The 13,329-nt window shown below is 34.3% G+C and overlaps 1 protein-coding gene across 1 annotated transcript in view; it reads right to left on the bottom strand.

The window, feature by feature from the left end:
• Positions 1-13,329, bottom strand: part of hip1rb (huntingtin interacting protein 1 related b) — an 80,112-nt gene that overhangs the window by 14,373 nt on the left and 52,410 nt on the right. Inside the window, exons 14-27 of the mRNA XM_042734007.1 lie at positions 12,843-13,026; positions 12,676-12,764; positions 12,328-12,444; positions 12,143-12,244; positions 8,937-9,131; positions 7,966-8,113; positions 7,783-7,869; positions 7,566-7,673; positions 6,650-6,786; positions 5,755-5,865; positions 2,769-2,827; positions 2,600-2,630; positions 2,321-2,383; positions 1,988-2,092 (exon numbers count right to left, since the gene is read on the bottom strand). Of these exons, the coding sequence (XP_042589941.1) occupies positions 1,988-2,092; positions 2,321-2,383; positions 2,600-2,630; positions 2,769-2,827; positions 5,755-5,865; positions 6,650-6,786; positions 7,566-7,673; positions 7,783-7,869; positions 7,966-8,113; positions 8,937-9,131; positions 12,143-12,244; positions 12,328-12,444; positions 12,676-12,764; positions 12,843-13,026 (1,536 nt within the window). The remainder of the gene's footprint in view (positions 1-1,987; positions 2,093-2,320; positions 2,384-2,599; positions 2,631-2,768; positions 2,828-5,754; positions 5,866-6,649; positions 6,787-7,565; positions 7,674-7,782; positions 7,870-7,965; positions 8,114-8,936; positions 9,132-12,142; positions 12,245-12,327; positions 12,445-12,675; positions 12,765-12,842; positions 13,027-13,329) is intronic.

Here is a 13,329-nt window from a genome sequence, read left to right as displayed (position 1 = left end):
CAAATTATGCACTCAAAGACAAATGTTTTTGTAATAGTTTTTTAAAATACAAATAATGTTTTTGAAATCTTTATTTGTCGTTGTTTTTGACCCAAATGACATTCTAATTGAAGGTTATGATAATTTCACAGTTATTAAATTCAAATGTTGATGCCACTGAATAGATTAACTAAAAAGTAAATAAATGACAAGCAATAACACATTAATTTTTTTTCCATATTTTTTACAACGCACGACTGGAATGATGCATCCCTGAAAGGATGTTTTTACTCAGGTGGCTGAAACATCTGCCCAGTAGAGAATGGTTGTGGCTCACTAAAAAATAAAATTGGTAGTGTTGCTGCTACAGTATCACTATGTAACTGGTATTTTTGTTAACTACAAAACTTGCAAAACCACCATTTTTGTTTTATTTGGTTTAAGCACAGTGGCCGTCTATGGGGCACAGCATACAACAAATAAACAGGGGTCTCATTTAAAAAACTCTCCGTAGATTTCATCTTAAAAGTGTACATAGGCACAAAAGCTAGATTCTGCATACGCACAAAAGGTTTCAGATTTATAAAACCATGTGTATGCCAGAACCTGCACAAAAATCCCTTTATAAATCCCCATCAGGGGAAGATTGTGCATATGTTCATCTCCACCTTGTCTCCTCCTCCAAATAACCATATATGGAGCTTACAACGCCTTGTTTTACTATGCATAACCTCATCTGCATATCGTTTCCATGTTTATTCCCATGCACGTGACACAGTGTTTAACACCGAGACATTAAGGAAATATGAGATGGGGACTATTATGCCATACACATGAATTTTCATTGCTAAAAATTATTGTTATGTTCTATAATAACTATATGAAAATATCCATAAAAACAAAATGGTTTAAAGTTGTTATCAGATATGTTTTAGAATAGATTTGATCTCATTCTTTTAAACTGGCCAAATAGTTTTTACATTTTTTTAACAATTCAAATCAAATTAAATGTATGCAGTTTTGCTGATGAACATCTTTTAGCTATTTTTAGTGGAAACAGATATATTTATTGTAGTGTAAATACAAATGTCTGATTCGACTCGTCATTGACAAAGTATTTTAAAAAGGAAATGTGCAAATCTTACCGTTTTCTCCTAGTTATATCCTTCAAATATAGTGGTATTTTTTATTATGTTGTGGAGATGCCTTCACACGATATCAACACCTCCGTGCAGCTGAGCTGCGGTTGTACAGTAAGTTATTATCATTGGTCCTATACCGGACAACGGACCGTTCGACCACTGAATCCAGCAGTGTCCACCATAATATCGAAGTAAGTGCGGATTGTTCTCGCGAAAATATTCCTCATAACATGTGATCTATAGTTAAGTTTAAAGATGAATTATTGTGCACCTATAGCACTCCTAGCTGTCATTATTGCATACCACAGGAAAATTATGTAGCCTATAGTTAATACAATTATGTAATTATGTTTTTTGTAAAATTATGTAATTTTAGTGTTTATCTCTATTAATGCGAGTGGGGTATTTACTGTAAATGTGTATATCGACATGAAAACAGAGTTTAAAATTGTTGTTTACGTCATTACTTTTCTCACTCCAGGAAAAAGAGTTCGTACGCATGGTCTTGAATGTCCGTACGGTGCATACATATTTACGACAAGTTAATTTTTTATAAATCATGATATGTGCGTGAAAAATTGCGTACGTATGTTTCTATGCCCATTTTATGCATACGCAATGTTTATAAATGAGACCCCAGTTGTTTATGAAAACCTGAGTATTAGTTCAAGTTGGTTCTAGCTCTTTGAAACAAAAACTCATTTCTAAAGCAGATTACAAATAACATACATTCTTGAACATTCTTATTTATTATATTTTGAACTTTTTTTTTTTTTTTTTAGAAGAAGATAAAGATTGCAGAAAGTTCCACTTAAATTTTAGACCACTTAAGACAGACTGACTCTGGTAAATAGTAGCAAAGATACATACACCATCTGTGTTGCACCCCATCCTACAGCTTTGGAGGCAGAAATAAGACCCTCTGTCCAGCGAGAGTTACGAGCATAAAACTCTCTCACCGAAGCTGCGCCTTGAAAGATAAATACCAGCAATGCATGTTGAGGTATCACTCAGGTAACGTTACTCAATTCAAATAAAACTATGGAGATTTGTCTTTAGAAATTCAGAAAAAATGCATATCAGAAGCAGACCAATACACACTCAAACTGACTTTAAAGTACAAATTTAGGTTACTAAGGATAACAAAGATAAAACAAGAATGAAAAAGGATAATAATAGTAGTTTTAACAACACTTTACCCTTCCACTCTCCACAATCTCCTTCTGCAGGTCTGTGGATGCCAACACTAGAAGACGAATGGCCTGCAGGATATTAACAATTATTTATACATATTTCATATATTATGCAGTGCTTAATGTAATTGCAATGTAAGAAAGACAAATAAAGTTTTAAAATAAAATAAAGCATAACACAGATAACGTTTTTTTTTTTTTTTTTTTCACTGAATAAAAATATCACTGAAGTAAATGGAACACCAAATGTTCAGTCAACTATAATTACATATGTTTTAATCTTACCTTCATAAGGTCAGTGCAGCTATTTAGGATTCTTGAAGAAAAAAAAAATTGAAGACAAAATGCATATGAATGAAAGCATACATGTATTCTGAATTTTAAATGAGTGAATTTAAAATTAACAATTGGTTTAAAAAAATCCAACGGGTTATTGGCCTACAAAAACACTGACCTCTCATTGACCTCCAGTTTGACTCCTGTTGTGTCCTTCCTGGTCTGACTCATCATTTCCTAAACAGCCAAACAATTAAAACCAAGATCAAAACAATAGCCAAGATATTTAATATGAAGGGAAAAAAAAGAGGACAGAACAGAACATAATACATACAAATTTATTAACTGTAAATAATTCTATGAATTTTACAAGACTTTAATGATTCTATTATTTGCTATGATAGTTCCAGGCCTGAAAATCGTTTTTTTTTTTTTTTCACTACAGAGTAAGTGATTTATGATTTTTTTTTTGTTGTTTTTTGTTTTTGTTTTTTTTGTTTATGCGTTCACGTCCAAGCATTTGTTAAATAAGAATGTTAACTGTTTATCAGTCCAAACAACAATTGCAATGTTTGTCAAAATAATCATAACAGAGTATAATAGAGTTTTGACCAAATGGTACATCTATAATATAGTCTAATTTAACCATGTTTTGCAAATCCAGAAGAGTTTACAACTCAGAATACTAGTGGGACAATTGTTAAACATGGTTTAATCCTAACAGTTTGGGATGGTATCTTGTAGGATTAATTAGGTTCAGTCCATCATAGAGGAAAATTTAAATCCAAGGCCTGGTTTCAAGGCACACTAAAGTCACAAAAAACTACATATTTTCCAGTTTATGGGATCTTTTGTGTCACAAATGCTAATAAATGTGAATTGAAACTCCAAAAAAAAAAAAAAAACATGTTACACCAAAAGAATTTCCCCAGATGCTGTCCTTACTGGTCAAACACTGTTGTCTAAACAAATAATTTTTTTTACTTTTCTCAATGATTACAGCAACTTTCAACTTTAATACTGACATTCTCAGACTTAATGGAGTTTGGCCTATGGCAGAGGCACTGTGGGTAGCAACTGTTTGGGACCATGTTGTGGATCCCTCCAGTTTGATTTTAAGGTACACCCCTTCCCAACTCTTGGGTTTACATTGGACCTATTATTTGTCAAAGGACACTTATTATCTCTGCTGTAATACTGGGCTGTTTAGACGGACAAGATATATTCATCGGAGTTCAGGTGTTCGTCCTTGAAACACAATTTAAGTTATTTTGGATGAAAACCGGGAGGCTTGTGACTGTCCCAAAGACTGGCAAGTAAAATACACTGTCAAGGTCCAGAAAAGTATGAAAGACAGTCAGAATAGTCCATCTGCCATCCGTGGTTCAACCGTAACGTTATGAAGCGACAACAATACTTTTTGTACGCGAATAAAACAAAAATTACGACTTTATTCAACAATTTGTCTCCTCTGTGTCTATCCACATCAGTGTAGCGCTATTTTGGAGACTTACAGTTTACACACTTCTGTGTCAGCCGCGACACAAGGATGCGCTGTTTTCTTTCAAATCAAAGTGTAAATATATACGTAGAAAACACAGAGGAGCGTAAGCTGCCTGCGTACAGCTCATATTCTCCAAAATGGCTAACAAAGCTTTTACGGGTTTGGAACGACATGGGGGTAAGTGATTAATGACAAAATTTTCATTTGGGGTGGAGCATCCCTTTAAGGGAATACTCATTTTTCAGTATACACATTCACCAAACTAATTCTATGATGTCCAAAGATTTTTTGGCATTATTAGAATGTTTCAATCTTACTCAGTCTGTAAACAGGTCTATTCATTGCAACGGTCACACATTAGACCTGTTGACTGCCAGTGAGTTGTTTGTGTCCCAGCTTTCTCCAGTTGATATTGATCTTTCTAACCATTTCGCAGTATTTTTCAACCTGGATTTATTATTTTCATGTGTACCTACATCTTGCACTGTTAAGTTTCAAAAATGGAAATCAATCGAACTGAATTTGCCACTGCTGTAGCTGCACCTTTCACTGAATTGGGCTTAACGTCCTTGGATGATAAAATATCACAGCTAAATAATGTGCTGGCTACAATCCTGGATTTATTTGGTCCTCTTCTTGAAATCAAGTATGATCATTCTGCTTCTTTGTATAAGAACAATCTTTGTTTAAAGAAGGCTGATTGTCAAAAAATGGAGAGGAAGTGGTGTATTTCAGACTTAAATAGTTATTATCTTGCTTGGAAGGACCTCCTTAGTGAATACAGAGCTGAAACTGAATCAGTTAGATCTGCTTATTTTGCATGCTTAATTCAGGAACATCAACACAATCCCATACATCTTCTTAAATATACTGGTGGTCTGCTCAAAGCTAATAATAGTAGTAAGTTTACAGCCTACAAAAATAGCAAATGTCCAAATGTTTCTTTGCTGTCTTCTCCTACCGCCTCTTATTCCAGTTTATCCAATTTTTTTGGTACTGCATTTTCAAATTTTGTGCAACTTGACTTTGCTTTACTTGTTACAATGGTTTCAGGTATGGAAACTACAACTTTGATGCTTTATCCCCTACCTACAGGCTTGTTTTAAGCATCTTTGTCCAGCAGTTGTTAAAATAATTAATTAATCCTTAGTTAATGGTGCTGTTCCAGCTGCAGTAAAAATGACTGCTGTTACCCCTGTACTTAAGAATCGAAACTTAGACATGGATAATTTAAAAAGCTACCGACCTATTTCCAATCTGGCATCCCTCGGGGCTAATATATATACTTTCATGATTTCATGAACAAGTAAATCTTTAAATGAATTATTTTGTAATTTAGTTTTAAAGCAGGAAATTGAAAACTATTACCAAAGGGATTTCATCCTTAACTTGAACTTCTGAGAAAAGAATGGAACGTAAGGCTTATTGGAACTTAAGCTTGGCCTTAAAAGGCTTGAGACTTCAACTTAACCAGTGACAAAACACTTAAAACTTCACTGGGACTGTACAGCAGAGATTTGACACCATGTATATGGTTTGAAGTTTCAATTTCATATGAAAGCTGCACAATATGCTGCAATAAAAAGTTGCTATATTACAAGAAGGTTTTACCAGCTGCTTTTCTGTGTCTAATAAACAACTTTGTACCCTTTATACTCACATCAATTCTCCTAACAGCCTCTTCAATAGCAGCAGAGGTAGCAGCCATTTCTTTATCCACCACATCTCCCAGCTCTTCTTTACCAACATCTATGCCTTTTGGCCTTAGATCCTGCACAAGAAGAGAACCCCAGAAAAGTTGGAGTAAAAAAATATATTAATTGTTTGAACAATTAAATATATATAATTACAGCATAAAAAAAACGTATAAATTTATAAATTAATAACAACAACAACAATTAATCAATCAGAAGCTTTTATCCAAAAAAGCAACTTACAAATGAGGACAATGGAAGCAATCAAAATCAACAAAAGAGCAATGATATACAAGTGCTATAACAAGTCTCAGTTAGTTTAATGCAGTACATGTAAGAAGGTTTTTTTTAAATAATATAATAAATAAAAAGAAAACAGCTAGAATAGAAAAAGAATAGAGCAAGCTAGTGTTAGGGGTCTTTTTTTGCTTTTGTTAATTGTATAATAAATGAAAAGAAAACAGAATACAAAAAGATTAGAAAGCTAGTGTTAGTTTTTTTTTTATTTTTTAAAGAAAACAAGCAGCAAATGAATAGAGTGCAAGTCTAAAAGTGTTTTTTTTTTAAGAATAGAATTAGAATAAAGAGTGCTAGAGTTAGAGGGTCAAATAAAGTCTAAAAATATATATATTATATATATAATTATTATATATACATTAATATGTAAATAAAGTCCTGGATATTGGGTTAGGTGGTATAACTAAAAATAAATAAATAAAATCAATATTTGTCACAACATATCTTATATCTTAATATTTATGTACTCTGAAATGGTTTATTTATTTTTCCAAATCAGAAGAACCAGCAACAAAGCAAAACAGCAACCTATATAGACAGCTTGTGTGTCTCCTTGCACCTCACCTGTCCAATTCTAAGAATCTTCTGCACCGCTGCTTGAATCGAGGTAGGATCAGCCCCCTTTAGAGATGCTTTTGATTTAAGATTCTTAAGATACTGCAGGCTCTGGGTGGCACAAGTTTTACAGTGCTCTGTCAAACCTATAGATAGAAATGCATATAAACGTGCTGATACAAATACAAAAATATACACCTTAGGTAGTTATATAAGAGGGAATTTCACGAAAATATGTTCAGGTTCACATTTCTCCCTGAGAAAAAAAAAAAAAAAAAAAAACGAGAAAAAAAAAACACCAACACACATCATAAAGAAAATTAAGCTTGTCAGACCTGTGGCAAAACAGGGCAAAAAGGCAAACTAGCTTACAATATGATACATCCGGCATGATTCAATACATCTCAATGCCTTACAAAAACACAATTAAATCCATGATGTGCAGTAAATTATATGAATAAACATATAAATGAATTAAAATATTGATACAAAGACCAGAAATATCAATGTAATATTGTGAAACAAACTAAAATAAAATTTGATATATCAATGTGATTGTATGCAAAAATGTCCCTGTTACATATGGTAACCCTCGCTCCCTGATGAATATTAGTTAATTAATACATTCTATAAAATTATAAATATTTTTCCCATTAAGAGGACCATTAGTTCCCTTTCAGTCAGTCACTTCGATGTTGTGTCGAACCGTATCATTTCATACAATGTATGTATAATAATATTAATTATATCCATTTATAAAATAAAATGTAAAAAAAATTTTTTTTTTCGATTTTGGAGTGAAATGTCACCTGAACATGTTCTTGATGGTTTTTGTGAGATTCTTCCAAAAAAGCACATAATCTGCATATAACAAAACACTATCCACAATCTATGGGTTTGTGCATATGTAAGTGTGTGCTCTTACGGTCAGCATTGTCAGTATGGGCCATGTGTGCCGTCGCACTTCCACTGATTATCGTGTCAGCAGTAAGATGCGAAAACTTAGTAAGAGCCCTAACGAGATTCCCAGCATCTGACCCAAAAACAAAGGAAACAAGAAACCACATACAAGCATAAAAAGAATATGCAAACATACACACAAACAAAATGCTGAAGGAGAGATGGAGGAAGAGACAACATACCCCTCATTTTCTTCACATACTCAGAGTGGCCCACTTGCAGCTTATCAATGGAGTTGAGTGTAGCCTCTGCTCGGCTAATGAGGTAATCTAGTGACAGTCAAATTGAGAATATTTTACTAAAATTATGCAGATCATCCACAATGTAAATAATTGTTAAAGTTTTATTTTGAAGAGTGGCACTACCTGGGGAGCTGGAAGAGCTGATGTGCAGGGGGTCATCTAGTGTAGCAACAGCATCCTGAATGATGTTCTCAGCCTCAGTGACTGTCGCCTGCAGCAGTGCAAACTGCTCATCCAGCAACTTCTGCTGCAGCTGCTCTTCGTGACTTAACTATAAAACACATTGTGAACAAAGCTACTTGATCACAGTGCTGGTATATGGGTGTAAAGCTACAGTGGTCCCAAAATAGGGATGTCAATTTTCAGGAATTTCACAAGTCATGTTTATTAAAATTAACAATAACATTAATACTGCAATAAATCACATCCTTTAGCAATGGCTGCAACTATACATGAAAAAGTATGAGACTTGATAGAATCAGTGTAGCGTGCCAAGTCGATTGATATGCAGTTTTCCCATATCGACCATTTTGGGTGTCACCATTTTGAATTTTGCAGAAAAATATTATTTAAGAACGGTCACGGAATATGACAGCCATCATATGGTCAAAAAAGCATGGGAGGAATAAACTGCTGTTGTTTGATGGTTCAATTAAGAATTGTTAAATAAAGAATCCGGATGCAATGCTGGGCCATTTTTTTTTTCAACTCTATTGGACAAGTAGATATATAGATGCGGCTGTAATGGTATTATGGGTGGTTGCTAGGTGGTTTCAAGGGTGGATGATGCCAAGGAGTTGATAGGATGATTGCTAAGGAGTTGCTAGGATGTTTTGAGTGGGCAGTCACTAGTCGTCAGTGTTCAGCTCTATAAAATATAAACTATTACTTGGATAATTGTTTTATTTTAAAAACAAAGTAACAAACAAGTAAATTTAGCACAATACAGATCAATCCATGGCTTCATTAGTATAAGACAGACAAAAGACATAATATCTTTAAAAATATCACTCAAATTCAAAAAAGACCTTATTTATTTAATGCATTTTACCCACTTTTTTTTACCCACTTCTGAGAATTAGATCTGTCCATACCTTCTCTTTGAGTTTGCCTTGTAATTCTCCCAGCTCCTTGATGGTCCGGTCTCGCTCCTGCTGTAAAGAATACTCTTTCAGCTGAGCTTCCTTCATCAGGGAGGAGAGATCGGCATCTTTCTTACTTATAGAGTGCATTAGACTATCCTTTTCTGCCTTAAGTGCAGCCAAAGAGCTGTTCAGCTGCCCTCCTGCCTAAAGGAAATAAAGCAAATAAAAAAATGTACTGTATTTTTAGAAAGAATATACAGCTGCAGTATCAATCTACAGGCAAAACGTATAAAAGTTTAAGAACACTATGCAAACATACTAGTTTAAAACTCATTTGAAACTGCTTCAGCAGCGGGGAAGATGAACAGGCATTAATTAGCTTTTTTTTTTTTGATGTTTCATTTTTACCTAAAATATAACCCGTTGAGACGGTGATACACAAATGTGGAATTTCATACAGTGAACTTATGACAGTTTTTATTTTTTATTTTTAATGAAAGTGGTTTGGATTATGCTTGTGGTTATGCTTTGGAATGTACTGAAGTACAAGTTTCTCCAAAAAAAAAAAAAAAAAAATTCTAAGTACACATAACTTGAAAAATGTACTTTAGCACAGTAACAAAGTAAAAATACTTTTTGTTACTGTCCACCACTGAGGCATAGGAAACCACTCTTGACAGAATGTCAGTGCTGAACCAACAGAGTAGTCATCTCTCTACGTCATGATGTAAATAACCACCACTTTAAAATCATAGAGCCTCCAATTAGAGGGGCCTCTTCCATTTAAAATTGTCTCAGTAATTTGAAACGAAAGACAAAAAAAAAAAAATTCAATCAAGGATCTCTGTTCAAAGGTAAGACCAAAAGTTTTCACATTTTCGGCGAGGGATGCCACAAGCTGTGCCAAGCTTGGATAAGAGATATTTTTGGCAGCAGTGAAAATCACTTTGAATCCCTCCCATCCAAGCCATCTTCTCTTTGAACTTTGTGTTATCAGCCACAGAGGCCCTACTGCTTCTACAATGTTTAAAAACTGCCCCCACATCAAAGAAAACACAAGCACGATCCAAATTTTACCTACATTCATTTTTCAACACCTCAATGTTCTTTTTAAAATCATAAATATCAAAACAGGGTCAGAAATTGACTTTTCTATTACAGCTCTCTGGATTTGATTTCAAAGTGGCATATTTGACCTTTTTAAACAAATTTTAATTTGAATAAAAAAAACTTAAAAATTAACAATTAACTCTCCTGACATCATTGGCTACAAAATGTCGATTTTACTTTGGACTAAACCTTTTTAGTGATACTATTTGGCATTGAATTAAATATATTCTTATTCAATAAATATCTTGAATTGTTCTTCATTCATTTTGGGATTGCCTTCTCCATGAAAAATGCATGTAAGCCTGCTTTATTATTTTGGCCACAAGAAGTTCTGTATTTTAGAAGCCATCATATCTGTACAGCACAATGTGGCTTTATGCAAAATCAAGTGATTTTGTTGTCAATCCTTTTTAAACAGCCTTCATGTTGGGATTACACCTCGGTTGTCTTTAAAGGGGTCCTTTTATGCCTTTTCAGTTTTTGAATGATAGTCAGTGTGTAGTGTGTATGTTTGGGCATAAAAAAAGATCTACAACGTTACAAATTTCATAGTCCACTCCAAAGTGAGATATTTCGTTTTTTAAAAATCACTTTTCAAGAACTACAACGAACGGCTCATTTTGACTACAGCATTGTTTTCTAGGGTATTGTGATGTCACAAACCGGCCCATTAAAATAATTAACCTTCATACGCAAATTCGAATGGTTGGGGGATGGGGTGGGGCGAGGTCATAGTTAGAACACCTGGTTGAGTGCATTAGACAAGACGACGATGAAGTAGTGCTGCTGCAGAGTTAGTGCATCAGAGAAAATGAAAAAGAAGAGCTGCTGTAGTGTCAAGTTTCTGCCATGTAGAAGAAACTGTTTTTTTTTCATAAATTGCTGACAGTACAATACTGGACAATGATGTTATCTGCATTATTTACACTTCAATTATGAGACTATGGTATAAATAAATTCAACTGTAGAACAGTTTCACTGCAATTCATGTGATAATGTTAGAATTAAAGAACAATAAAACATAATACATATTGCCGTTGCACTTATCTGTACATATTAAATGCACTTATTTTCAAGCGGTTGTTGACATAGTTTTTAAAATGTGAATTAGCCAAAACAGTAGCATTACCACTCTAATATGTCTTGCAATATCTATGCATGCAAAGGTTCTGTGCGATCCTCTTGTTCAATATTCTCGGGGTTTGAATTGATATGGCAATATTGACACCATCCTTAACTATACCGGAGCAGATGGAATTTGCTGCTTTGACAAGGGTCATGGCAGTACTGAAACACTGTCTAAGCTGTTTGCCAATCACAATGCATCGGGACAGCTAGCCAATCACAACACATTTAGTTTTTCAAAAGTTGGGCCTTCATCAAACCCGGAACTAATCAAGCCTTTTGTGCCAGGCTGGGGAGAAATGTATTTGAATCATGTAAATTATGTGAGAAAATAATGCGTTTTTCAAAACCACAAAGCATGAGAACATGTTCTAGTACACCCCAAAACAAAATCAACACTTTGTAAAAGAGCATAATAGGACCCTTTTAAAATGCTGTTTATGTAGGCAGTTCAGTAGGTTTTAGAACAGAGCTAATGCATCTTGAAAGGTAAGTAAACATGGAAGAGATTAGGGCTGCACAATTAATCAAATTTCTAATGGTGATTAAAATTACGGAAGTCCACTTACATTATTCTGTCTGTTTAAGATGTGTGTGATTTTCTTCTTTCTACAGGTTATCTTGAGAGTTTTTTTTTCCATTGTTTTAATTTTAGTTTTAGTACAACATTATAATACCATGCATATTTTTACTTTTTTTTTTATTATTAAAATTTAAAAAAGAAACCAAACCAATATATAGTTGGCAGTTGAGGCTTAATGCTATAGAGAAGCAATGAAAGTTGTGCAGGAAGAATTTTCAGCTTATTTATTTTCTTATAAAAAATGCAGTTCCTTCAAACAATGGTACAAAACTATTCATAACATCATTCAATGTAATTTGTGATAATAGTAATTAATAATCACAATTCCAATTTCAAGGGAATAACTGACAATTATGATTTTTGTCATAATCTTGCAGACCTAGAAGAGATACTTTACCTTCTCAGAGGTCTGTAATAAACTCTTGACTTTCTGGATCTCTGCATTCTTCTCTTCAAGCTCCCTCCTCAGTTTATCCATATCAAACCTCTGCTCTTCAAACTAAAGCAACAGGATGACATGTTTCAATCAGTCTTTGGAGGCTGTTTCAGTTCAAGTAAAGGAAGACACGTGTGCACACTTACCTTCATGTCTGAATCTTGTCTGACTCTTTCTACCTCAAAGGCTAACTGTTGCTTAGTTCGTTCAATTTCCTCCTGAGTCTGTTGTGTGGCTGATAGCATCTTTACTGTGTCTGCACTCTACAGAAGATAAAGGACACAAAAATAAATAAATAAATAAATAAATAAATAAATAAATAAATAAATAAATACATACATAAATACATACATACATACATACATACATAATTTTAACACATTTTTTTATATATATATAGAGGCATACTGTTTATTTGAAACAAATGCAAACCAAGGTAATATCTCTGTGATCACATATACACACACATAGGTGCAATGCATTCTTTGTCATACCTTTCGGAGGAGTTCAGCATGGTTGGCAACCAGTTCAGCATGCTTTTCCTTCAGTTTATTATAACGCAACTCTGTCGCTTGGGATCTTTCTATATTCGAGAAAGTCATTAGAATCAGCTGCCACATTTTTGTTTAAAATGTATATGTGCATGCATGCGAAGACTTACTGTCTGCCTCAACAAAGCTGGTCTGCATGCTCTCATGTTCAGTGTTGCGGCGACGGAGAGCCTCTAACTCCATGCGTAGTTGCTCATTCTCCACCAGGGTGCGCTGCTTCTGCACACGCTGCTCCTCCAGTTCTGTCTCAAGACTGTTGATTTGTGACTTGAGCTGTGTGATATAGCGTTGAGCCTGAACACATGGTGAAACCACAATGGTGAGATCATAGTACGTACTCCAGTGCATAAAATCCATTCTGGTTACTTTTCCCAGTACAGTGGCAGTAGATAGTGGCTCGCTTTCTGCTGTTTCTGTTGTGTATGAGAAATGTCAAATGGCAAACACTCCAAAAGGAGAACAAAACAGCACTACTCATTTGAACCTTACCACAGGGGCCATTTATAGACAGCACAGGGCGAGTTTAGAGCAGATGCATGTACTCACAGACTGATCTCAAGTGATATGCCTTGAATTTTGTGCAGAATTTTCTATCAC

The sequence above is a fragment of the Cyprinus carpio genome, chromosome A3 (assembly GCF_018340385.1).
Source record: "Cyprinus carpio isolate SPL01 chromosome A3, ASM1834038v1, whole genome shotgun sequence".
Taxonomy (NCBI): Eukaryota; Metazoa; Chordata; class Actinopteri; order Cypriniformes; family Cyprinidae; genus Cyprinus; species Cyprinus carpio.
Note: the sequence above shows the minus strand (reverse complement) of the source record. Positions and strands in the feature narration are given on the sequence as shown.